The sequence below is a fragment of the Vipera berus genome (genome assembly GCF_964194415.1).
Source record: "Vipera berus genome assembly, chromosome: 1".
Lineage (NCBI taxonomy): Eukaryota > Metazoa > Chordata > Lepidosauria > Squamata > Viperidae > Vipera > Vipera berus.
Genome location: NC_138202.1, coordinates 68,674,942 through 68,702,933, shown reverse-complemented (window position 1 = coordinate 68,702,933; position 27,992 = coordinate 68,674,942). Strand labels below are relative to the sequence as shown.

General features: G+C 37.7%; 1 protein-coding gene across 1 annotated transcript; it reads left to right on the top strand.

Annotated features, from left to right (window-relative positions):
• The first annotated feature begins 872 nt into the window (after positions 1–872).
• Positions 873–27,644, top strand: EHD4 (EH domain containing 4). The gene is made up of 6 exons (XM_081336789.1): positions 873–1,263; positions 11,401–11,577; positions 14,931–15,028; positions 18,528–18,940; positions 22,699–22,863; positions 24,504–27,644. The coding sequence occupies exons 1-6, from the start codon at positions 1,031–1,033 to the stop codon at positions 25,041–25,043; spliced, it is 1,626 nt and encodes a 541-aa protein (XP_081192915.1). The 5' UTR covers positions 873–1,030; the 3' UTR covers positions 25,044–27,644.
• The last annotated feature ends 348 nt before the right edge of the window (positions 27,645–27,992 follow it).

Genomic DNA, 27,992 nt, shown 5'->3' with positions numbered 1-27,992 from the left:
TCATAATAAAGAGCCCTGGATTGTTTAGGAAGTACTTTTTATTCCATTTCAGTTGAGCTCTCCTTTCCCTCTTGATTCTGAATAACTTCGCAAGACTGAGGCAAGACCCTGAAAGGTGATGCCTGACATTAGATTGATGGGGATACCATTCAGGAGGTTGGTTGACTCCGCCCTTTCTCAGACCGACACTCCCCAAGACTGCGCAGCACTTTCAGACAGCTGGGTCCCAAAAGAGCACCCGAGCTTCCTTTCCTCCGCTTGTACGAAACGTGACAGGATGGGGCTGGCACTTCTAGAGAACCTCCGGCCGCCTTTCGAGGGTCACCGAGCAGAAACAGAAGCTGTCCATTGGGCTCCCCCCCTCCTTAACGATATATCCGGATAGTCCGGGGAAAGCTGGTGTAGTCGGTCCTGCTCTTGGGAAGGAGAGCGCGCCCTTCTTCTACTTGGATTCCAAATAAATTAAACATCAGGGTTTCATTAATTGACCTAATTTCCTGGTTTCCAGTCCCACCGAATGATAACTTAACCGCCCGGGCTGGCTCCTATCACGTTATATGAGGACCCAGATTGTTGGGGGCAATTAAGCTGACTTTGTAATAATGCCGCTTAGGGGGTGTGTGAAAGCCCTAATAAACAGGCATATAACATAGAATGAAGGCTACTGCTAAGCTTGTAAGCCGCCCTGAGTCTTCGGAGAAGGGCGGGATATAAATGGAATTAAAATAAATAAATAAATAAATAAAATTCGTGCTTTTATTCAGTCGCCGCCGAACCCGCTTTCCAGGAGGGAGGGAGGGAGAAGAAGAGGAGGAGGAGGAAGAGGAAAGAGAGAGATGGAGCATGGCGCTTCCAGCCTCCGCCCCGAGACGTCCCTCCCCTTTAGCGAGGCAACCGCAGGGCAAACCAGGAAGGGCGGGGTTCGCCGCTTGCCGGGTCGGCCTTTCAGTCTGGTGGCAGCCCAGGCGGGAGAGCGAGCGAGCGGGCGAGCGAGCGGCTGGGGACCGGCCGCTAAGCAGCGACCATCGGCATGTTCAGTTGGCTGAAGCAGAGCGGGCGCCAAAAGCCCGGCGAAAGCGAGGACGTGGTGGAAACGGTGACCGGCGGTTTGAAGGAGCTTTACTCGAAGAAGCTGCTTCCGCTGGAGGAGCATTACCGCTTTCATGAGTTCCACTCGCCCGCCCTGGAGGACGCAGACTTCGACAACAAGCCCATGGTGCTTCTCGTGGGTCAGTACAGCACCGGGAAGACCACTTTTATCAGGTAAAAAAATACGCTGGCGGCTGCCTCCCGGACCGATTATGGCGGGTGAGGGAGGGCCAGGCAGTTTCCTTCCTGCTGCTCCGGGAAGAGCCCAAGAGCTGAGCTCGCAGTGTTTTTCAACCGTGGCCCCTTTAAGATGGGTGGACTTCAACTCCCAGAATTCCCCAGCCAGCCATGCTGGCTGGGGAATTCTGGGAGTTGAAGTCCACCCATCTTAAAGGGGCCACGGTTGAAAAACACTGCTCTACCGCATCTCTCTTCCCTCCCTGCCTGGTGGGATTTGTGTCGGGAGGAGGTGGGTTTACCCACACATTTATCTCCCTTTGCTTGCTGAAAACCGCGTATTTGCCGGAAAGAAAATGACACCTGGTCCCACGCCTACCAAGTTTGACTTCCTATTGTCTGATCCCAACTGCGATATTAAAAATGATGACTTGGGGCCAAGAAGATGGATTCAGATATCAAAATTGATCAGTAGCAGCTTAGACGGGGTCAGCTATGAACATTGTCAAGAGAATAAGTTATTCCCAAGTGACCTCATGTATTGCAGTAAGCCAGAGCTTGTTTAACTACAGTTTTCTTAACTAGCTAGCCTTGGCTGGGTTTACATGACATTTTCAACTGTAAAATATGGTTTACAAATCCTATTATGGCTTTGTGCAATATGAGACCACCCTTCGGCAATGGAAATGCCCTTTGGAGGCATTTAACTTTAATAGGATTAGATTGTTATTCTAGAGTTTTTGTCTAGGGGTATTTATCTAGATGATCTATTGGTATTTGTAATGTTTTATAAACTGAATGTGCATCTTTCCTGAATGAAGAAAATGATATATGGCATATGAATTTGTTTACAGAAAAGTATACATTTTAAAGAAATTATTACTATATTATTTCATGCATAATAAAAGTTAAAAATAAGGAAACCAAATCCCAAAAAACCTCTTTAACATTGAACATTACATGCTGTCTGGAGGTCAGACATTGCAACCTGCTATGTAGACTGTATCTGGTAAATGTTTGGCTGTATAAATTTAAGACAAGTTTCAGGCTAAGAGTTTTAGTAGTATTGGATACTACATACAGAGGTATGTGATAATTTTCCTCTTATAGCCTTATCAAAAATGTGTTGAGGAAGATTGCTACTTAGATATAACTTTTTTTAGTACTAGATTGCTCTAAACATCAACATAGATTTATTTCTAGTATACATTTCCATCTGGATCAGTGTCTCAGGATAGTTGAGTAATATTTTTAATTGCTTTTTACTCTTAATTATTTTTCAAAGTAACCTTAAGTTAAAATCTTTTAATGTTCTCCTTTTAAAGACTTAAAGCTAGCCTTGAGGGAATCTAGAGTTTTATTATCTCTCATTCTGGCAATATTGCATGCACATACATAAACCTCCCAATTTATACATTACAGATAGTATTTATTACAGACCACCTTCAATTTGCCCTTTTCAATATTTAATTTGCCTTTAATAATAACTTCCACAGAGAATGGTTCTATTATTTTGTCCACATAATGAAATATCAATAATTGGAAAGGAAGCAATGTTTCACAATTCACAGCCTTTTAAAAACTCATAAATACAAAACAATGGTAGGTAAGCAACTGAAAATTCCTTACATATATGTATAATGATTAAAATTTAGCTATAAATATGACAGTATAAAAAAAAGATCCACATGATATCCATTTGTATCAATATAGAATTAATGCAGTCCTTTAGGTGGTCATTAAATTTAGCCTATGTAGTAATAGCAATAGCATTTATTTTTATTTTTTTTATTTTTTTATTACATTTATATCCCGCCCTTCTCCGAAGACTCAGGGCGGCTTAGAAGCTTAGCAGTAGACTTATATACTGCTTCACAGTGCTTTACAGCCTTCTTTAAGCAGTTTACAGAGTCAGTATATAGCCCCCAACAATCTGGGTCCTCATTTTATCGGTTTGGAAGGATGGACAGCTGTCAAACTGTAAAGACATTGCTTCATCTTTTCATTTTTAAAAAAATACAAACTTCAAACACAACTAGGACTCATATTCTGAATCCATTTCTTAGTATCAAGAAGAAAAAACTGTATAGAAAATAATCTGTTTGCTAAATTCCAGGCTCTAAAGAACAAAAGCTCAATAGTAAATTGAAGTTTAGGAAAATAATTTAGCATCACAATTCTTTATGTGTATAATAAAATAATTCATGAATGGCCTCATCAGACACTTGGGCTTTAATCCCAGATTTCTAGTAATTGTCTGTTTGAGATTCTCAGTTATCCAGGTCTTGGTTGTCCCAATTGCTAGTAATTGTAATACCAACACCTTAGGAGAGAAGCTTTTATCTTTTCTATATCTGTATGACTTTAATACTTCCTTTTCCTGTGATTAATACTCAGTACAGTCATTTGTCCTCCTCTCATTGTGTCTCCTCAGTTAAAGGGCTGATATTAAATATAGTCATTTTCAACATGGTGGTTTCCCATGACCTTTAGACTTCATGTCCCAGGCAGTATGGATTTTATGGGTTTTATGGGAATTGAAGTCTGTTAGAACGCTTCTGCTTTTAAGTGCTTTCCTTTCATCATTCAGTTATCTGCTGCTTCTTTTTCTTTCTACAAATTTAGTTTTATACCCAGTAGAAAGCCTAGCAAGTTCTATATTTAACTTCAAGATAAGAAGAGTTTGTTAACTCCAAGATGACACATTCATTTCATCAGCAGTTAGTGAAGTAAATATTTAGCATAGCCAATGTGCTAGAATTTAAATTGCCTAAAGAGTCATTATTTTCCCGATACTCCCATGTAACACCTCTACTCCGCAAGCTGCATTGGCTCCCGGTTGCCCTCCGGGTGAGATTCAAGGTGCTGGTGATGACCTATAAAGCCCTAAATGGCTTGGGTCCGGGTTATCTGAGGGAACACCTGCTGCCGGCATCAAGCTCCCTTCGTCCAGTGCGCTCCCACAGGGAGGGTCTTCTCAGGGTACCACCGGTAAGAGACTGCCGGCGGACAACACCCAGGGATAGGGCCTTCTCAGTGGGTGCGCCTGCCCTTTGGAACCAGCTGCCAGTGGAGCTTAGGACCGCCCCCGACCTCCGTTCGTTCCGCCGGGACCTGAAGACCTGGCTCTTCGAGCTCTCTGGCCCAGGCTGAGAATTTTAATTTTAATTTTAACGGGTTTTATTTGTTCAGGGACGGATATAATTTTTTTAAATCTGTTTTTAACTTTTGTATTTTTTGTTTTAATCACCCTGTAAACCGCCCTGAGTCCTTCGGGAAAGGGCGGTATATAAATATAATAAAATAAATAAATAATAAATATTTTTCCTTTGGAAATATATACTGCCAGTTGTTTGTATTTGGATTTACTAATACTGTTGGAAGGTGAACTGGCTTAAGTCCAAAGAGCAGTGAGACTGATGTTGACTGAACTGAAGGCTCTGGTTTCTTTTGCAAAGGATGTTATAGGAATCATCTCATGCAGTTTTAAAGAGTCCATGGTTTACGTTACCTGTTATAGTTTTTCATAGAATTGTGTGCTTTAAAAAGGAAAAAAAAAGCTCAACAGGTTGAATCTGGATTAATTTCAAATGTATTCAAACTGTGGATACAGTACTGATTTTCCTAATTTCAGATTGCAAAATTGACTCTGCCAATGTGCATGTTTGGGGTTTTCTGCTAAATATATTTTATTCTTCCACCTAGTCATTTTCAAAATGAAGAATAAATTTTATTTAAGAAGTTGCTCTAAAATCTAATGATTAGTTTTTTATATAAATATTAGAACAGGGCTTTTCAACCTTTTCATCCATTGTACCACTTTTAGGATATGGCAACATCCGAGTAGCACTAGTCGCCTAGCAAGGTGTCAAAAACTTGATGACCAAAAATAAAAAAGGGAAAGAAGTGATGAAGTACAGGTAGTCCTCGACTTACAACACTTCGCTTAGTGACTGTTCAAAGTTACAATGGCACTGAAAAAGTGCCCCCCAAGCCATAGCCGAGCAAGACACCTGCCTGTCCGCCTGGTGGCGCTCTTCCTCCTGTTTGAGGTTTTCATTAATGTGAGCATTTCTGTTGAGGATTGGCAGCGGGGGTAAGGTGGGGGTGTGTTTGGTTTTTATTCCCCCTGTCTGCTGGGTGGTTGCAGCAGGTTTTGGTCACTTCACATGACCCTGGGACATTGTGACCATCATAAATATGTACCAGTTCCCAAGCATCTGAATGTAAATCAAAAGACCCTGCAGATTTAGATTTTTAGATTTTATTAGATTTATATACCGCCCTTTCCCGAAGGACTCAGGGCGGTTTACAGGGCATTTTAAAATCATATCAATATAAAATACAAAGTTAAAAGAGAATTAAAAGATTAAATTATCCCTGAAAATAAAACCCCAGTTAAAATTCTCAGCCTGGGTCAGAGAGCTCAAAGAGCCAAGTCTTCAGGTCCCGGCGGAATGAGCGTAGGTCAGGGGCAGTCCTGAGCTCCACGGGCAGCTGGTTCCAGATGGTAGGCACACCCACAGAAAAGGCCCTCTCCCTGGGTGTTATCCGCCGGCAATCTTTTACCGGCGGCACCCTGAGAAGACCCTCCCTCTGCGAGTGCACTGGACGAAGGGAACTTGATGCTGGCAGCAGGTGTTCCCTCAAATATCCCGGACCCAAGCCATTTAGGGCTTTATAGGTCATCACCAGTACTTTGAATCTCACCCGGAGGGCAACCGGAAGCCAATGCAGCTCACGGAGTAGAGGTGTTACATGGGAGTATCGGGAAACCCCCATCACAACTCGCGCGGCCGCATTCTGCACCAGTTGTAGTCTCCGAATGGTTCTCAAGGGCAGCCCCATCTAGAGATGCTGCAACATTCCAGCTGATCGGCGCTTCGTCTGGGCTCAGAAGCACCAAGATTAGTGCCGAGCTCCAGCTGGAGTCTGGCACTGATCCTGGCACTTCCACTGAGTCCTGACAGCCCCAAAGAAGTGCTGATCCTGGCGCTTCCGCTGAGCCCTGACAGCCCTGCAGCTCCAGCCATCTCGCTCAGGCTTGTGCGGTGCTGCCACCGGTTCAGCTCATTCCCCTCCCCTGCTACCACTTTTCTAGATAGTCATGTACCAGCTGCCAGGTGCCAATGTACCACAGGTGGTACCCGTACCACTGGTTGAAAAGCCCTGTTTTATACAGTATAAACTATTAGATGTTCTTTAATAGTTAAGCCAAATGTGTATTTCATCTAGGTTTGTTTGAGTTGGTGAGCTAAGATTTTGCTTTTCATAATGGTTGTATATATTAATAAGTACATTTATTTCCAGCTGTATCAGTGCAGATTGTTTGATCCTAACAGAATTGTATAGACTGTTTTCTTTAGAAAGGTTAATAGAAATGAATTTTCCTCTTGTCACAAATACTTCCATGAAATGGAGAAAGATTATTGGGTTGGCCCACCAGTATACATCATTTCATCTGTTGCCCACATTATCAATCTTTTCCATATTTGTATATTGATATATGTATTGGCCTTCTTGGCTGAGAAGGCAGTTGAGAATATCTATGTACCTTTAATGACTCCCATTTACTGTATTTCTGCTGTGATTGTCTTCCTGTTTTTATTAAGATGAAATTTCCTTTTAAGCCTCATGTCACAAATTTTATTTCAAGGATTTAGCAAACATCCGCTCTCCTTTTATGCGTGTACAATAAAAATAGACAGTTTTAATGAAAGGTTGTGCATGGAAGAGAAAATATGCTTTATTTCACATTCAAAATGAACCATTGGGATTCCAGAACGTCTGGCTGATTATTTCAGATCAGCTGCAGTTCAATAGAAACAAAAATAGGGATACTTTTGTTGTTCTGTGTTTGGGCAGAAAAAAATGGGAATGATTTTAGGGGTTGAATCGAGCAAGGTTGGTACCACCAGTGTGCACATATCATTGACAAAACCCCTCAGGGCTGACTTTCTTCCATTCTTAATCTCCTTCATAACCACTTCTGTCTGCAAGAATAGCATTTCAAAACCCCTCAGGGTTGTCTTTCTTCCACTCTTACCTCTTTCATAACACTTCTGTCTATAAGAACAGTATTTCAGCCCGGATTCAAAACAGAAGAGCCCAGTGTTATTCCATATACAGACCAAAATATTTGAAAAAAGTATATTTAAAGGCTGCTAAATCAACTGTTCCATGACGAAACACTTTCTGCATGGAGCAATTTGTTTATCCCTTATCTTCTCTGTTTGCTTTAGGTCTGCAGGTCTGTACAATGGTTTGAAGTGGAGTGGTAATTCTATATAAGACAATCTATTTAGGCCAGTGAAGTATTTCCGGACTGAAACAATATTTATTTTAATTTGTTTTGTAGAGCTTCTGTGCTATATTGCTCTCTAATATGTGGGTGTGTTGAAGACTGGTCTGTGGTTTCACTACAGTCAAATGAAAATATGATTTATGTAGCTTATACTTTAAAAGGTTTGAGTGTTCCAAGTAACTAGTAAAACAACAAATAACAAAATACAAATAAAGTCAGACTGAAGCACACATACAGCTGGTGCTAAAGAAGTTCTTTGTGTAAAATTATGTTCACATTTTCGCTGCTTTCTGATATCTCTTGTTCTAGCCTTCTCTTCCCTTTTCCTCTAGTCTCTTCTTAGTTTTTCCTTCTCCACATTCATGTCAACAACTTGTTTTTTCTTTCATCATTTACCTTGTTTTACAACTATGTGAAAACACTATTGCTTACTCAATTTACTTGTGATGATGTTTGGGATTACAGTAAAATCTTGATTCTCTGGACGTTCATTCAACAGATTTGAATGTAATGGACAAAATGTTACTCTTGGGCTTCATGCTGAAACAAAGAACAAAACTCTGTTGTTCACAAACGTCCCAGACAATTTAAATATTTTATGTCATTTATGTCAGTTTATATCATTAGTGTAGTAGCATTACTATATTCTTATTTCATGTGCATCAATTTATGTACTCCGCATAACTATCTAAATTACCTCAGTGACAACAATTTCATTTAACAGGTATTTGAATATACAGCCCTGCCCCTCAAATGTCCTCTGCATTTGAGTAATAAAATTAAGGGCATAAGTATAGGATGTGCTGGACCATACTGGATTGTAATATATGCAATAGGGATCTCAGTGTCTTAATAAATTACAAGATAAGCAAAGCCAATTCCTGAAGCAAGAAAACTTTCACATACTTCTTCAGAAGAAAATACAGAATCTTAACTTATCATTTACAAGAGAACCAAAGACTAGACACAGAAGGATGAAAGAAGCAACGTCATCTACAAAATCAACCATAACGATTGCAATCACTTCTACATGGGACAAACATCACATCAGTTAAAAACCAGGATCCACGAACACAGGCTAGCAGTCAAACACCATGATCCCAAATCCCTAATCTTTACCCACACTGACACCAAACGACACCAGTTCAATTGGAGCAACACTAAAATCATCGGCCACACTGCCACGCTTAGGAGTTCATCAAAGTCTGGCACTCCACAGGCAATTCCATCAACAGACATATTGATCTACAACCAGCATATGAAACCCTCAGAATCCAAATCAATCAAATAGCCATCCGGAGACAGCACCAACCCTCAAACCCCTCCCCCCCAGCAGTTCACCTTCCAATGACCCTGACCTGACATAATCTCCCCATCACAAGACCCATTACCAGCCTCCCACTGATGACTCACTGCTGACCCACAGATTCACACCCACCAATGACCCTTATCTGGAGTACCTCCTCATCACAAGCCTCCCTCTGATGACTCACACCAGGCCCATCACAAGACCCTCACTTGACACACACACACCTGAAGCCCTTATATAAGTAGAACACTGACACAGACTTCCACTAAACACCACTGAAGAATGTTACCTAGCCAGATAATGAAATGTTTGAAAAGCAACCCTCAAGCTCTGAGAACGGGCCTTCATCCTTATCCTTCACAATTTTATAATCTATCCAAGAGAAAGTGGCTTTGAGTTTGTCAGCCAAATGAGTCAGTGATTTTGTATATTTTCTGTTTTTTGTTTTCATGTTGAATTCTTTTACATTATGAGTAGATTTATCTTTTTTCAGAGAGTTGTTTTTTTATTTTGCATTGATAGTTTATAGTTTATAGTTTATTTGATTTATATACCGCCCTTCTCCTTGGTAGGGACTCAGGGCGGTTCACAGGGCATATATAAAAAAGACAATACAAAAATTAAAAAGGATTAAACCCATGCCCAATTAAAACAGTAATACAAATTTAAAAAACAATTAAAAACCCATAATCCCCCATCAGGCCAGACCAGCTATTTCAAACAGGTGGGTCTTCAGGCCCCGACGGAAAGTTCGGAGGTCTGGTGCCATCCGGAGCTCCACCGGCAGTTGATTCCATAATGCCGGAGCGCCCACAGAGAAGGCCCTCCCCCTGGGGGCCACCAGTCGGCATTCCCTGACTGGCGGCACCCTGAGGAGGCCCTCTCTGTGGGAACGCACAGGGCGGAGGGGAATCGATGCCGGCAGCAGGTGGTCCCTGATCTTGATAATATCTGAAGTTCTTAGGAATGACCAGCATACAAATAAAGTAAATAAACAAAACGTAGAAGTCTGTTGGAAACTAATGCAACACTGCAAAATAGGTGTACGATTGCCAAATGAGGTAGCACCCATCAGCTTCCAGTCTTCGTCTGCAGTAGTTTTCAAGAGCAACCCCAACTCTGATACATTGTAATAATCTAGTATGCAGATAATGAGGACGTGAGTCACATGCATCTGGTTAAAAAAGAATGGAATTAGTATACCTGCCAAAGATGTATAAAGACACCTCAGCTATGCTTTCCCTGTGTTGAAGTAGATGAAGATATAAGTCCCATTCAGGGTGGCAGCATAAAATGGGTTGGCATGAAATATTCTTTTAAAAAGTGAATTATTTGTCTAATGTACCTTAACATACATATAGCATCTGTAACTATTCCTTTTTTGGGGGAAATATATAATAGAATAGATTTCCCCAGCCTGGTCTTCTTCAAATGCTGGTTGAGAATTATAGGAATGCATGACCTCAGTACTGCAATAGAATGCCATGCAGAATTATCTCTTCAGTATCTCTTATGGCTATAGCAGGAAAAAAGATAATAGCATACTTCTAAGTAATTGTCTCTGGGATGTGGATAGGGAGGAAATTGCTGTGATGTGAATTACACAAGATTAAGGAAAAATGGAAATAATGCTGCTTGACTTATCAGAATTGGATTATTTTAGTTTCTATTACAGCTGTTAAAAGGCTGATATTTATGTAATCTCTTAAAGTAATAAACATTTGAGGAAAGATTTGCCAAGCAATCATTTTTTATACTTTATTTTCTTGTATTGACACAATTTGCCAAACATTGTCACTTGGTCCTATTTTATGAAGCTAAGAAATCAGCTATAAAGGTAGCAAAAGTAATTCATAAACCTGAACATTTGAATATGTATTTCATGCATTAGTAAGGGTAATAAGTTATTTGTTCCCTGGTCTGCAATATTCAGAAACAAATTGAATGGTATGGTTGAAAACATTTCCTCCCTTGTCTATTTATTTCAAATAAAAAGTGGGAAAGGATGTAAGACATCAAAAATTGGCTTATTATTTAGGTGAACAGGAAAGGGAAGACACTGCTGATGAATTTAATGATGCAGATAAAAAGGAAAAAAGTCAGATACAAAGTCTTTAAAACTGACTTTAAAAATTCTGCAGTATTTATTTCAACTTAAAACAACTGGCATAAATATTAATGGCTGTTTTTTATTCCTGTGAAATTTATTATTAAAAAGCATATGTCCATTATTTCCTTTATATTAACCAATTGGCCAAATCTCCTTTGAATGGGTGCAGAATCCATGTTTATTTCTGTTCCCTACTAAATGCAGACTTAATTTATTCATAGATTTTTGCAGTCACTGATAAGTTTGCAAACTACAAAATATAAAAATATAATATGTCTTAATGTCATAATTGTTGAAATCTACATTTAGAGTGTTTTCATTTATGTATATCTTGGCTTTTCCTTAGAAGAATAATGCTATGTTCTCAATTTGTTTTTAATATTGTTTTATTATATTTTGCATCATGATTAGGTACCTCTTAGAGCAAGATTTTCCAGGCATGCGAATTGGCCCTGAACCAACTACAGATTCTTTTATTGCTGTCATGTATGGAGATACTGAAGGGAGTACTCCAGGAAACGCTCTTGTGGTGGATCCCAAAAAGCCATTCCGCAAACTCAGCCGTTTTGGAAATGCATTCTTGAATAGGTGAGGAAAGGCTGTGCACTAATTTATGCATATATTTAATAACATTTTATGTTGCTGAATAACCAAACTTCTGTGGGCCATTTCTAGTCTCTCTCTTCCAGTCAGCATGACTTAAACAGATACATACATTTCCAAAAGAGTCATAAATTCCTTTGTTTTATAGGCTCATATAAATAAATACATCTATAGAATTGTGTGACAAATGTAGGCTAGTAACATTTTAAGCAAAGCTAATAAAATTACTGTTAACTTAGAATAATGGAAATTTATGCCATTTTTTACCATCTTCAAGATTCATGTAAGCGGAACTGTAGTGTAAAAAAGCAAGAAGTTAGGCAGACTTATACGTAGTAGTTTTTTCTTAGTTGTAGGATATAATCTGCACATTTTTGAAAGAATTTTCTAGCCTTTTTAGAGGGACAAAAAGCTATTGGGGAAATCCAGGTTCAAGTCTACATAATCACTCATGAAAATACTTTGATAACTTCAGCAAACTACTGTTTCTTAGCTCAGTCTGCTCAGATTTGTTATTATGGGGGAAAATGGTGGAAGGAATTCTATATATACCACATTGAAGTAATAAGAGTCTTGATTATCAATCAAATACACAAAGAGTAAAATGGTTCCAACACTTATTCTGTTCACCCCAAAATACTCTTTAGATTTACTTTTTTATTAAAAAAAACCCAGCTACTTAAGGAATGGAATAAAGTGCACTGTGTGTGCTACAGACTTGTAAGGTTGTTTTTCATATAATTCTCTTTCCTAAAGTAGAGCCATACTTCAACTCACTCTTTCCAGAGTCAACAAGCTCCAGTTTTGCTCTCTTAAAAAGAATAAAAAGAAACTGGTAAATTCTTCCTTGCCTTATTACTTCATCAGTATTCTGGTGTTCACGATCACCTTTTCCAGTTTTTCCTCCCTTGAACTTCTACCTAAATCCCTGTTCTATCTATCTCTGTGGCTTGAGTAAAATGGAAGGGAAGAAGGGACAAAAATATATTTGATTCTGTAAAAAGTCCCTTTTCAGTTTGTTTACTTATTTATTCAACATATAGCTACCCAAATTGCATTCATGTCTCTGGGCAGCTGCGGTTTATAATTAAAACATAATACCAAAAAATAAAAACATTAAACAGCTACACAGATATTATAATTCATTTGTTAAAAACAAAAGCCACACAGAAGAATCACTGAGAGAGCTCAGCCATTGAAGAACTGTACAGCCATTTTATGGGGTCGCCACCATTCTCTGATCCCCCAGGCCAGATAGCAAAGCCAGGTCAGTTTTGTGAGTTTTTTTCATTCTTGAAACTTGTTTCCTCTGGAAAGAACTTTAATTGGCTTTTATCTTAACAATCAAATTTTTTTCCCCTGTTGGTGTATTTGTCAGCCCAGATTTTTTTTAAAAAAATGCTAATTTCATTGATAGCCTAACAAGAATTGTGGGATAATACAGTGAACTATGTTTCTGCAGCTTTCTTAAAAAAGCAAACTGCTACAAATAATTGTAGTTTAGAATCCAAAGAGCTTATTTATACACTACTGAAAAATCTTTTATCTCTTTTTTTTATTGCCCATAATTGTTCACAACAGCTTGAGTGTATTACAGTGCTATCTCCGTGTATAACTACAGTTCTTGTTTTTCATGTAAAACCTGCCACTACTACATTCCTGGCATCCAGAAAATGTAAAACACAGTGTGATTGTTTAGTTGGTATAAAGGACACAGTCATCTCATAAACTTGTCTTTTTTAAGCCACCCAATAAATGCATGAAGAAGACAGAATGAATGATTTTTAAAATAAAATGTATTTGCATTGTTCCTTACTTGATTTTGTAAAGCTTGTTTTTTGGTAGCCTAGTAAAAAGACTCATTCCAAATGGAAAAAACCTGCATGTCCCAAATATAGTATATTCTATCTTGCTTTTTACTGTATTTTAATACATCACCTAGATTACATGAGGTAGTTTACAATATTGTTATGGATTGGCATACTTTACAATATTGTTAAATAAAATAATTAGGAAGGAAGACATAATATGGCCATCACTATTCATTTTAATATTTTTATTAATTGGGTCACTTAAGTTTACACCAGCGTTTCAATAAATCTTGCATATATTTGGCTTAAAATCTATAGTCACGTGTATCCTGCAATTTTTCAATTACATTTCTTTTCTTTAAAGAATGGGAACAGTCCCTTAGTTTCTCCTGTTTCCCTTATCATACATTCTTCTACAATGTAATGTTTCCCAGTTGTATTAAACAACATATCTATCATTCCTAGATAAACTAGCTAATAACTCTATAATATTGAATCCAATACAAATCCTTAAAGAAGTCTAATTCTAGATGTGAAAAAATAACATTTCAGAGGTTCTTTATACCATCTGTCTGTATTTATCCATCTCAGGTTAATAGCAGTAAGCCACCCAGTTACCCTGTGGTAAGATGGGCGATCAATAAAATTGAGTCAGTAAGTAAGTAGGTAGGTGAGTAGGTAGGTAGGTAAATAAATAAATAACTTTTAAAAAGCCATGGTGGTGCAGTGGTTAGAATGCAGTACTGCAGGCTACTTCTGCTGACTACCAGCTGCCTGTAGTTAGGCAGTTCGATTCTCACTGACCCAGATTGTTGGGGGCAATATGCTGACTTTATAAACTGCTTAGATAGGGCTGTAAAACACTGTAAAGTGGTATATAAGTCTAAGTGCTATGGCTAAATAAATAAGTATATAATCTTTTAACCAGTTTCCATGTGTTTTTCTGTATAATTGCTATCATCTTGGTTAGGGGCATCTACAATTGGATATGATGGGAGTTTAAAACAACTTTGAGCTCCTTTGGGGAAATGTATCCCATAGATACCTGGATCCTTCCTTCTTCTCAGCTATTAATCCACTCCACTTCTGTGGAGGGAATCCCTGAAGAAAGATGGTGGTAGACAGGAATAAAATAATGTAGCGTTTCTTGTTTTATGATAGGAAGATGGGTCATTGAATATGTACCACACCTGTTGGAATGGAAGTTATGATCATGCCTGTTGACCATGGGTGGACATATACATGTGATAAGTACCCTACATGTGAATCACCATATTCGCATACAGTTTCTCCATGAAAAAACAAGATCCTGGTCTAAGCTGAATTCTGTCTCTTATGGAGAGAAGTGTTCATGCTCTCCAAATGTGCAGAAGCCTTAAAGTTGGAATCATTTTATATACAGAAATTGGACAAAATGAACCACCACCTTTCATGTTTTGGGTGAGGGCGTCTATCACTGGTAGTTTAAATACAGGGAAAGGCTTTTCCCAAGTCTTCTGTAACCAAGGTTTTCTCTTTTCTATATAGGTTCATGTGTGCTCAATTACCCAATCAGGTTCTGAAGAGTATCAGCATCATAGATAGCCCTGGCATTCTTTCAGGAGAGAAACAACGCATCAGTAGAGGTGAATTTCCTCTTTTTTATATGAAAATATATGCCCTCTTTCTTTGGCAGCAGGCACTTACCGCAGACAGAATAAAAAATAGATTTGGAAGTATTTTTTAAAAAATAAAATAATTCAAACAATAGAATAGTCATTGAACATACCAGTTTGTCCAGCCATGTTTCTAGATGCTTCTACAGTGTTGTAAGCCACAATCTGCTAGACATATTATTAAATCTATGTTTTATGCTCTCTTGTTTTATTATCTCTGAACTGAAAGATTGCAACATTTTCCTTTGATTATAATGTTCATTGTATTAAAAAATAATTGAATAGAACCTTGAAATATATAAGGGGAAAACCTCAACTGACAGCATAGGGTTACTGTAAAAGTTAGAACCAAATAACATATGTGAAGCATTTCTAATGTTTAAGACTGCTGGGTAAAATGCAATATACATAATTTTATTATATTGAGTCTCTACTATTGCATTTATTAAATCAAGTCATTAAAATTATCAGAATTGTGTTATTAATACTTTATTAAGCTATTGTCATTTTTAACTCAAAATTGAAGCCTTCCACATATATCAGGTCTACAGTTCTCAGCACACTGACCAAAGATTGAGAAAGTAATAATTCCAATACATTGAAGGCAGAAATTAGAGAAAACCGATTACTGATGGTATTGACTTACTAATAAAACTATAAATAGGGCAGAACTGAAGAAACCAGTAGTCATTGTATGCAACTTTGAGAATATCAAACCAATAATAATTTGTAAGTTCTGTAATTTAGTTTTGATATGGCTTTATAATATTCGCCTACTTAGGACACATTACACTGATTCTGAAGTGACAATAATCGAGTAAGGTTGACTGCTTTATTTGATTATTATTTTTATTTATGACATTACTGTAATATTCTCTACATTTCTTGTAAAATAGTGGTTAAGGTGTCTTAATAATAATAATAATAAAGTATATCATATTAACAACAGTGAGTATCCATTAAACCATATCTGATATCTCTACTTCTCTACAGAGATTTCAGATTTTTGAAGGGTTTCTGGATGATTGATTCTGAAGTGTATTCCTGCAAAATTATTAATTAATATTTAACTGATATCTTCCTGAACACATGCTTCTATCACATGCTGCTTTTTGGTGATTTGTTTCCTTTTTTGTAATGCTGCTAACTGAAAATAACAGAACAATGAATCATATGTGTTGTGTGCTGAAGATTTAGGTTCAGTACTTAAGAATTTCAGAAATTAGCGTGCATAAAGCCCCCCAGGTTATGAGTAAGATCAGTTCCTAAGTCTTTAAACTGAATTTGTAGGTAAGTCAGAACAGGTACATATGATTCTTAACTTAGTGTCCATTAGTCAAATATTTATTTATTTATTTTTATTTATTTATTTTTTTTATTTTAGTTATATTTATATACCGCCCTATTCCCTGAGGACTCAGGGCGGTTTACAGGGAATTAAAAATCCAAAATACAAAAATTAAGAACCAAATTAAAAAATATTAAATTAACCCTGTAGTCAGTTAAAAAGAACCCCAAATTAAAAATTCCTCCTCAGTCTGGGCCCGAGAGCTCAAAGAGCCAGGTCTTCAGGCCCCGGCGGAATGATCGAAGGTCGGGGGCAGTTCTCAGCTCCACCGGCAGCTGGTTCCAGAGGGCAGGCGCTCCCACCGAGAAGGCCCTATCCCTGGGTGTCACCCGCCGGCAGTCTCTTACCGGCGGGACCCTGAGCAGACCCTCCCTGTGGGAGCGCACTGGGCGAAGGGCATTTGATGCCGGCAGCAGGTGTTCCCTCAGATATCCCGGACCCAGGCCATGTAGGGCTTTATAGGTGATAACCAGCACCTTGAATTTCACCCGGAGGGCAACCGGAAGCCAATGCAGCTCACGGAGTAGAGGTGTTACATGGGAGTATCGGGAAACCCCCATTACAACTCGCGCGGCCGCATTCTGCACCAGTTGAAGCCTCCGAGTGGTCTTCAAGGGCAGCCCCATGTAGAGAGCGTTACAGTAGTCCAAACGGGAGGTCACAAGCGCATGAGTAACTGTGCGTAGGGCATCTCGGTCCAGATAGGGACGCAACTGGCGCACCAGGCGAACCTGGGCAAAAGCCCCCCTGGTCACGGCTCCTATATGGTCTTCGAAATTGAGCCGTGAATCCAGGAGGACGCCCAAGTTGCGAGCCCTATCGACGGGGGGTAACACCTCACCCCCCATCATTAAGGATGGAATAACTTGGTTAACCCGAGATGCCGATATGCACAGCCACTCAGTCTTGGCGGGATTGAGACGAAGCCTGTTTCTCCCCATCCAGACCTGAACCGCCTCCAGGCACCGGGACATCACGGAGAGGGCATCACTGGGTTGGTTCGGGGTGGAAAGAAAAAGTTGGGTATCATCAGCGTACTGATGATACCCCACCCCAAAACCACGAATGATCTCGCCCAGCGGCTTCATATAGATGTTGAACAGGAGAGGCGAGAGAACCGACCCCTGAGGGACTCCACAAATGAGAGTGTATATTTTACCTTTACCTTGAAGTAGACAACAAGGGAGGTTTGTACAGAGCTTTTCTTCTTCAAAGAATGAAGTTGCATAATGAACTGCTGAAGTTGCACAATGTTTTCATGGGTGTCACAACATAGTGCATGCATTTGCTATTAGGAGCCATTGTATTTAACTCAAGATTCTTAATATCATAGGCTTTATAGCAGTCCATTCATAAGTGTGAGTTGTCTGTAAGTCAGATGTTCTTAACCAGGGGCTGCCTGTAATATATCTGCCAAAAATACCACACCTCAAAAGGATCTATCTTTTCTCCCATCCAAGGCATTTTAGCTTTTCTCCCTCAATCTTATCTCTTCCCCTTTCTTTCTCTTGCCTTTCTTCAGTTTTACAGTGTGTTCCCTTTTTGTTTTCTTTTTCCCCTTTTAGTGATAGCACCAACCTCTGCAAATTTAGCAATGTTTAATCCCAAAAGTACTGGCATGGAAGAATGTATGAATAACAGTATCTCCACTGCAATAGATATTTCCCATGCTGGACTGTTACGTGTTGCCAAGTTTAATGAGGTTTGAAGCTAACGCTGTCATTTATAGAGGAAAATAATCTAACTTAGCTTGGAAAATCCTGTCTGTAACTATGGAGTTAATTCTTTGGAGTAAGATACATGCTTTTGGCATCCACTGTATGTTTGAGTATTCCCTGTATTTTTGACAATCTGTGTAATTCTACATTTTTATTATGACTAATACTTGCTTCAGGTTCATGTTCAAATACATATGAACAATCTTTGTGAGTAGCTCTTCATGAAAATTATTTGCTGTGCAGAGTGAAGCTGAACTGGCTGCCACTGTAGCGTCTGAAACCTGCTACTCTTTCAAGCACTACAAAATTATGTCTTGCTTCATCTCACAAGAGTTATGTTGAAAAACTGTGAGCAAAATCATATTTCATCACCTTTTCCTATTTATTGTCTTTTTTTGTTCAGGTTACGACTTCTGTCAAGTCCTGCAGTGGTTTGCTGAGCGGGTTGATCGTATCATTCTTTTATTTGATGCCCATAAGCTTGATATTTCTGATGAATTCTCAGAAGCAATCAAGGCCTTCCGGGGCCAGGATGACAAGATACGAGTGGTGTTGAATAAGGCTGACCAAGTGGACACTCAGCAGTTAATGAGAGTATATGGTGCACTCATGTGGTCCTTAGGCAAAGTAATTAATACTCCAGAGGTATTGCGAGTTTACATTGGTTCTTTTTGGGCCCAACCCCTGCAAAACACAGAGAATCGAAAATTGTTTGAGGTAGAGGCACAAGATCTTTTCCAAGACATTCAGAATCTTCCACAAAAAGCAACAGTGAGAAAACTGAATGATCTGATCAAGAGGTCACGGCTTGCAAAGGTAAGGTGGAGTGTAATGTATAGGTACTGACTGATGTGACTGATTTCTTGACTTGCCATTTTCATCTGCAGTGGCCATCTATATAAAGTCGCAGAAATGTCATTATGATGATTAACTTTTTGTGTGGGGAAAAATAGACACCTAGTAAACTAGAGTGCTGATGGTCGGTGCAAGGGGATTCCATTGTCTTCCATGGTAGAAATTTTACAAAGTGTTATTATTTTCTTTCTTCAAAATATTTTTCTCCTGACATATCAAAGCTTTAATTACATCCTTTCCTTTCCTGTTTTACTTTTTGTTCTACCATTAGAAAATTATGGCTTTAATGATCTCTGCTTTTTTTAAAAAAATAACTTTTAAGGAATTTCTTATTACGGTACACTAAATAATTAAAGGATTATTCCTCTGTGGTCAGAAAAAGCCAAACAAGAAATATACACTCTGCAGGTTGCTCTAGTGGTATTTTCCTCCCTTCTACTGTTTTTGCCACTGTTCTAGTGGTTGTCATTGTAATATTGTAATCCAAAAGTGAAAGTGTCTCAATTGCAAGGGGAAGGGTGAAAATCAAGTTTCCTCTCTTCTGCAAATGGGCGATCTCATGATTTCTTTTTGTCCAGAAAGACTGCACCAGACAGAATGCACTCTCAGGGTAATCAGGGTCCACTAGATTGCCGTTTCCATTCTTTCAAGGACATCTAGTCCACCATAGATCCTTACCCGAAAGCCCTTTTATCGGTTTAATTAAGGGGAAAAAATCAAATTGTTTTAGACTGCTATGGAATCTTCCTATTTCAATATAACCAAGCCGTCAGCATTTGAAGTGTTTTAATTTTTTTTCCCTCTTCTTCCCCTTCCCCCCCCCCCATCTTAACTTGTGCAGCATTCAGAAGGTTCAGGTTCAACGGTCCCCTCATTTATTGACCTTGGATAACTTTGGATCCGTTTCTCTCTTTAAACCAACCAGTAAAATTGGGCAAGGCCTGATATGCATCATCTTGGCTTCTAGTCCAGTTTTGTGAAACTTGTGGCAGGCTCCTCTGTCTGGTCCTGCATCTTGGCTTCTGAGGTTTAGGTCTTCTGTGGGGAAAACTGGCTCAAAAACCTTTGAGCTGCCACACATAAAAAATGCTGGAAGTTTTTTTTTGCACGCAGCCAGGGAAATGCTAACATGAATAAGGAGTGGGATACAAAGAAATAATTTTATTTATTTTTGTTTTCTGTGATTCGTTTAGGAGCCTTTATTACTGCAGGACCTGAGGCAGTAATCAGTTGAAAGAAATCAACTTGTATGGACCTGCTGCATCAATTAGATATATATATATAAAATATAAATATATTTTAATATTTTAAATTCATTAATTTAATTTATGTAAAAGTAGTATAAATTATTGTAAACTTGTATGTAGAAACTTGTATATACAAATATAGGCATCCTAATTCAGTTTTATTTTTATTTTTTCTTGGTCCCTTTTTTTCTTCTTACATCCAGGGTTGTGTTGTTTTTTTCTGTCGGTATCAGGTTTAAACTGTTTAATGATATCAGATGTCATGTGGTACAAGCAAGACAGGCAGAAATGGAATTTGCAGCCACTGAACTGAAATTTCAATACCTTTTAAAGTAAAAAAACAAAAAAACAAAATTCCAATGGCTTTACAAACTATGGTAAATATATTAACAAGATTTACCTTTCATAGAGAGGAATTTTAATTATGCTTCGTAATAGTATTCAAAGAATGTTGTAGTTTCAGTTCAGTGGTCTCAGCTTTTTTTCCATTGTAATTCTAAAGACAGAGTCTGTGGCCATTGCTAATTATGATACACTCTTCTGTTTTTATTCCGGACACTGTTTCATTCTCTTTCTCGTAACTGAAATATTCTGGATTCACAAGGGGAAATTATGTAATTATATATAATTATATATTTGATTGGAAGCTGCCCAGAGTTGGTTAGAAGATAGATGGCTACATAAATGTTTTAAATAAAAAAATAACTTTTGTAAAGGTTTTTGAACAAACATTGTGCTTGCACAACTCCTATTTACATAATTATTAAGACCCCCTAAACTTGTACTGACTGGCACGGGCATTTTCCTGTAATTTTCCTGGCCATTAAGAATAGGCAGAAGCTCTTTCATCTTGTTTGTATCAAAATCCGAACATGATGTCATTCATTTTCTTTGAGTGGTAGCATTGTTGTATGTGTACATGCATACATGTTGCATATATAGATAGCAATTGCTGTTCAGTATCAATATGGGAGGTTAATCTACATCCAAGCACAGCAGATATCAATCCATGGGTATCATCCATAATGGGGTAAAGAAGCTTTTAAAATAGCATGTTGTGGAAAGTCCATTCCCATTTGGCAAAGGCACAAGATAAACTTTACTGAAACTTGGCAGTATACTTTTCAGATAGATGTTCCTCAGCTTTGTTTCCTTCTTTTAATAGTTCTAATATTTCTACCCTTGTCTGGTAACATTTGTAAAATTGCAAACATTGTCTAAATATGGAATCATGCAAGTAGTTGTCAGGTAATATATAGGATGTTAGCTAAAAGAGAGAATAGGTTATATGCATATATGCGTATACAAGCACATACATGTCTAATCTTTAATTCCAAAGTTAAAGTTTGTCACATCCTGCTGAGCTCTCCAAATGTGATTATTGCACTAAATAGTGTTTAGGATAATGATAGATCTTACCTGTCAATAATCGAAGAAGATTATGAAGCTAGAGGAAGAAGGAAAAACACTTATTTCTGATACCTTAACAATTTATACATAATTTCCGGCTGAAGGGATTGCACATCTGTCCTAATTTCAAAACTCAGGAGGAGTCAGGTGGTGCCTTTTCAGATTCACCCATTTTATTAAAAAGCATTTAATTTCTGGAACTGTAGTTCAGATGCACAGACTAATGAAGTGAACCAAAGAAGTGAGCTACAGTTCCTCGGAGCCTCTGCCTTTTAATAAAATGGAAGAAGCTGGGGGGGGGGGACTTCAACCAGATTCCTCCTGATTTTTGGCTACAATAGAATAATACAGCTTTTCTCCTACAGTTCCAAGTTCCAGGATTTGAAGGGAAAGGATTCCTGCCATCTAGGGTGAAGTAAAGTTGTGCTTACTTGGTTGAGCACACCTTTTTTGGTGGAATTTAATAAGTTTTTTATGTTTTTCAACACAACAATCTGAACTAAAGCATGCATTTTTCCTTTTCTTAGAAGTTGCTCCCATTTCTGATTTTGAGTTACTTCAAGCCTTTCTTTTTTTCCCTTTCTCTTCTCAAAAGTTGGACAATGCTTAAGTTTACTTTTTTTTTTGTAACCCATTCTTCCACACGTAGTCAGACATAAATGTTTGCTAGAAATACTTAACATCTTATTCTCTAGTGGAACTTTTCCAGAAATACAAATATTATTTTTACTTGATTTTGCTGCAGTTTCATATCCATTGTATTTTATGTATAATTCTAATTTCCTGACTTAGCAAAATCCTCAGTTTGATGTAAGATTCTGGTTCCAGTGTTGTATATTTTGAAGTTGCTAATTCTTTTTAGAGCTGTGTTGGTGCTATTTAGAATATGAGATTTTCATTAAATGCCCACGATTCAGCTTTACAAGTTCCTTGGTGATTTGTGTGTGCTTAATTTATTTACATGAAATATACATACATGCATGTAAATAAATGTATTTATTGATAAATGAAAATAAATGAATACATAAACATATTTTTAAAATATCTAATTACTCTTTTTAGGTGCATGCTTACATAATCAGCTATTTGAAAAAAGAAATGCCTTCAGTATTTGGAAAAGAAAATAAAAAGAAGGAATTGATCAACAAATTACCTGAAATTTATCGTCAACTACAGCAGGAGTATCAGATTTCATCAGGAGATTTCCCCGAAGTCAAGAAAATGCAGGTATTGTATTTCAGTAGATTAAACCATTACAGGTACCGGTAAATAGGCTACCGAACAACAGTTTATATGCTCAAAGTTGCATACATGATAATAATTCCATCTCTCCATCTAGTCTGAGTTTTATTTCCCACAATTGGTTTGGGATGTATATTATGATTAAAAAGAATATTTATTCATTTTTCAAAAATCTGAACTGCCCATCTCCCTCAAAGAAGGACTCTGGGTAGTGTACAGTAAAAAGGATATAAAACAGTATGTCAAAATTAAAACCTTAGAATTACCGGTAAAATTTCAAAACTGAAATGTTTTTAGAGGGTGGCAAAAATAATTAAGCCCCAGTTAAAAATCAATTGAAAAGGGAAAGGGGGGGGGCTCTTTGGGTACCAACCAGCTCCACGGCTGTGTGATCCTTTGAGCTCCACATGCAAGGCCACAAATAACTGAGTAAGCTTAGTCACACACAGTGCGCCAGAATTTTTCCTATTGACTTGGGAAAGTTATGGTGGTGATACTGCTGCTGATGGTGATGATGGACTTAATAAAAAAAAGTGCTGTCCTCTCGCAGAACTATTCCCACCGAGCTTTGCAATTTGCTTTCAGCAATCCTGTCTGGTTAGGTTGTGTTTCTGGTTGGGATATTTACACTGAAAAACATTCATGATCTTGTCAGCATTCAGTGCTCCCCTTACTACCTCAGCTGCCTATACCCCTTTTAGAAAAAAAATGGCTGTTATATTGTTTTGCAGATTAGGGGAGGTAGAAGCGCTAAAGCAAATGAGCTCTTATGAGAGAGAGAAACATAAACATAAGCCACTTATTAAAAATGTAGTGATACATACCTATTATTATTATTATTATTATTATTATTATTATTATTATTATTATTATTATTATTCAAACATAGGAAGACGATGATGGTGATGATGATGATGATGATGATGATGATGATGATGATGATGATGATTATATCCTGTCTCTTAATTTCAGGATGGCCAACATACCTAATTTTAAATTAATATTAATTTTTAATGTATCTCATTGCCTGTTTAAAATTTTTGGCTTTAATTTAAGAGGGAGTTAAAGTCTTAGATTTGTGGGATGCTCTGATAAATAGCTTCAGTTTCAGGGCTTATAGGCCTTGCTAAGAGCTATGATAAATAAGTTATAGTATGTTTTTAGTCAGTCATAAAAGGCAGACTGGGAAACTTCAGTTGGAAGTGTAATGCACCTCTTGGGAAGGAGGAAAAGATGGAGGTATACACTATATACATACTTTTTAAGTGCAGATTCTTACTTGTGAATAGCATTAGTGGAGTGAGAAGTTACTAATATTGAAAGTATAATTGGTTTCCAAATACTTGTATCAGAATTGTTGAGCTGAAGTTCAATTGATTATGTTGATTGCTGCTGATAGAAATTCTGTACCTAGAGATGTGTTGTTTTTCTACTTCTACTTAACAATATTCTACGATGCAATGTGTCCTGTTTATCCAGATTGGATAAATATTGTTTCCTCAAATGTATTGTTTGCAACGTTCTGTATAACTCCTTTTTAATCCTGGTAAGCATCAAGAATTTCTTCAAGGAGTTATTGAAAAGATTTTGACTTGTCATTGTTATGTGTTTTTGTCACTTCATAGGAGCAATTGGAGAACTATGACTTCACTAAATTCCATTCACTGAAACCAAAGCTGATAGAAGCCGTCGATAACATGCTGGCCAATAAAGTGGCTTATTTAATGACTCTGGTTACACAGGAAGAACGTAGCAAGCCAACACAGAAGGTACAAGGTGGGGCATTTGATGGCACCACAGCAGGACCATTTGACCACGGCTATGGGGAAGGTGCCAAGGAAGGAGCTGATGAGGAAGAATGGGTTGTTGCCAAAGATAAACCCACATACGATGAAATCTTTTACACTCTTTCACCAGTCAATGGTAGAATCTCTGGGGCCAATGCAAAGAAAGATATGCTGACCTCCAAACTGCCAAACAGTGTCTTGGGAAAAATCTGGAAACTTGCTGACTGTGATAACGATGGCATGTTGGACGAAGAGGAATTTGCATTAGCGAAGCATCTCATCAAGATAAAATTGGAGGGATATGAACTTCCTAATACCTTGCCCATCCATTTGGTACCCCCAGCCCATAGAAAAAATGTGCGTGGCATAGAGCGGTAAATGAATTGTGAAAAAGTTAAACGCACAAAAAGGTGAAAACTGTTATGAAGGAAAACTTGCAAGAATCCTTTTAACGCACTTGAAAGTGTATTAATCTGCCAATATTTTCAAAGCCATATCAAGTTTTGAATTCGTCCAAAAGCAAAATCGCTTTTCCATTCTTTTTGGAAAAAAATCACACAGAGCATAATTGGCAATGAGAAACTATAATTAGTCAGGGTATCCATGTATGCACATTTGTGTCCCTATAGAAATTATTTCTGATTTTTAAAATATACATGGATTAGATGCAATATTCTTTGTAAGTTATAGGAACCAGCAATGTAGAGCACCAGTTACTTTTATGAATAGATATAGAAACCCTCCTGCACAAAAGAATTGTCAAAAGTGCCTTTTAAATCTCTTTTTGCAAATATTAAATGGGTTAAGGAAAAATATTTCCACTAAATTTACAGTTATATTGATGAAATAGGATAAGGTAGGTGTAAAATAAATTCAGATATTTAAATAATAAAATAAACCTTACAAAACTTTAAACCAATTCTCTTCCAAGAGCCATTGTTTTTTTTTCTATTTTAAATATTTTTATGATATTCCAAAATCAAACTATGTTTCTTAGATTACATTTTTAACCTAAAGGAATGCATTTCAGTGCAGCTTTGTTGTTTTAATCAAATGTTTAAGAGCGTGTTTTAGTTTAAAATTTATGAACAAATAGTTCAATGGGAAAAAGAAAAAATGGTATGAAAAAATAAGTGTTTTAATGAATACTAACTTTATTTGAGAAAATTGGTGAAATATAATTAAGAAATACTCATTTCAGTTGATTGTGATCAGAGTAATTGTTGAAATTATCCAAATTGTTGTAAATAAGATATAAAATATCAGTTTTGCAGGATTAGATTCAAAGTTTCAGCATTTTGTTTCCAGCCATATTTTCCAGAAACTCCATAAAGAGCATGAATGCATTACATTTCTCTGTTCTCAGCATTTGGTGATTAGAGATATGCTATCTCAGAATGTGGAGGTTCCATTTAACATCATAGATGACAAGTTATGATAAAATTGGTGTCTGTGCATTTTATTTTTTACTTTATAAAGTTATTTGAGCAGGCTATTACCAAATATTGTGGTCAAATCCTAATAGGTTAGAAGTAGTTGATACTTTTTAATTAGCTATAAATCTGTAGGGTACTTTATGTACAAATATAGTTTGCAAAATTATACATTCTGAGAATTCAGTTTCATAAAAATAAAACTTGCTGACCGCGTACCAATATTCTTTGCAGTGTTACCATGCATAAACAAAAGGTATGCTTACTGAAAGTGAATTGCATACCGGGCAAGTAAAACTGTTTTCATATTCTTCTCAGTGATATTATTCATTGTTAATGTGAAAGGTGAAATTGATCATTCTTTGGTATTCCCAGTTTTTGATGGGTAGTGATCCCAGGGATCTTGCTTGCTATTCTCTTGCTTCCTATTGGCTTCTCCCCTTGTACTGTCAGGTGTGAGCTTGTTCTACACCACGTGTGTCAAAGTCGTTGCATCACGTGACTTATCATGACTTCTTTTGCATTGTCTGAGCTGGGATGGACGCGGCATCCATATGAAGCAACTGGCCCCTGGGCTGGCAGACACCCCTGCTCTACACAGTGATCAAGTTCAGCTGAATTGCTGCCTTGAGCTTTTGAATGAAAGGCAGGATATGACTGTAACAAATATGAAGTCGAATTGGTCCAGCCATCTTGTCTCCTCTGCGCTGTTGATGTCATTAGTGGTGACACTGCATGGTCTTTCCAAACTTCTTGTCTCAGATCCCTTTAAGTGGAGGTGCTAACATGGGATCTTCTGTTTGTAAAACATGTACTTTCTTAGATTAGGCCATAGTAGGCTTAACCATGGCTTACTGAGGAAACCCCATTTTTCTGGGTTAACTTTATGGCTAAATATGATTAGAACAGGGTATCCGTTTTGGATCTTCATTATAACTGCTTTGTGAGCATTGTCATTAAGGTGCTGTAATTATTTCTCTTTTTTTTTAGTAGACTGTCAATCTAGCTCCAGTTCTGTTACCAGGATTAATATTCAAGTACGAACCCATCAGTCAGGAGGGACAGTATAGGCCAGTGCTGATTTTGCAATGGTGAAGTTTTGCAATTTCAAGGCTTTTGAAGGAGCCGATTTATGGAGAAAGGGTAATAATAACTCAGAGACAAATGGCCAGGAGGACCACGTTAGACTAAAGAGCCTGATGCCTGGAAGCAATTTACCATCTTTTCCTCTTGTATTATTGAGTCTTAGCAGATACAGTTTATTTCAAGGGGGAAAATCCTTAAAGGGAAACTGAAATTCTTGTGAAAAAAAGAAATCAGAGATAAAATTCTATCTGTAAATCGCATATAGACAGAATATATATTTTATTTATTGCCAAAAATAAAAAAAAATACACAGCTTAAGCCATTTTAGTGTGTCTTTCTTTTTAGAGTCTTGTGTGTGTGCATGCACAAATGTTTGCATGTTTCCCCACTTTAAAGTCTGTAAGGTCCATGGAGAACAGTCTTCGAGTCAAGCTCAGCAACCAGCAATTTTACGGCAATGTCCATGTAGTTTTCTTTTCAGGCGTAATTTTTTACTGCCTCCTTCCAGGATGTGTTTTCAAGTTCCCAGTAATGTCCACACCTCTGGTATTTCCTGATGATCTCTTATCTAAACACTAGTCAGGTTCAACCTGCTCAGCTTTTTACATCAGCCCGAGTTGTCTGACTTTCATGGTGCCATGGATGTCTTACTGGGTTGTAGTACAGTAGAAGCGGCAAATGTAGCTATTCCATGAAAATTGTTGCTTCCTTTTTTCTAAAAAACCTTGTATTTCTGAAAGATCCTTCTTCATTATTCTGCTGTTGCTTTTGAGATTGTGGTAAATAAAATTTGCTCTGGTTTCTTCAG

What these genes read in the sequence shown, in the direction of transcription:
- EHD4 (XM_081336789.1), top strand. Translation starts at nt 1,031, where the DNA reads ATGTTCAGTTGGCTGAAGCAGAGCGGGCGCCAAAAGCCCGGCGAAAGC. An exon ending in GGAAATGCATTCTTGAATAG is followed by an intron (nt 11,578 to 14,930) that starts GTGAGGAAAGGC and finishes TTTTCTATATAG; the next exon opens with GTTCATGTGTGCTCAATTAC. An exon ending in CCGAAGTCAAGAAAATGCAG is followed by an intron (nt 22,864 to 24,503) that starts GTATTGTATTTC and finishes GTCACTTCATAG; the next exon opens with GAGCAATTGGAGAACTATGA.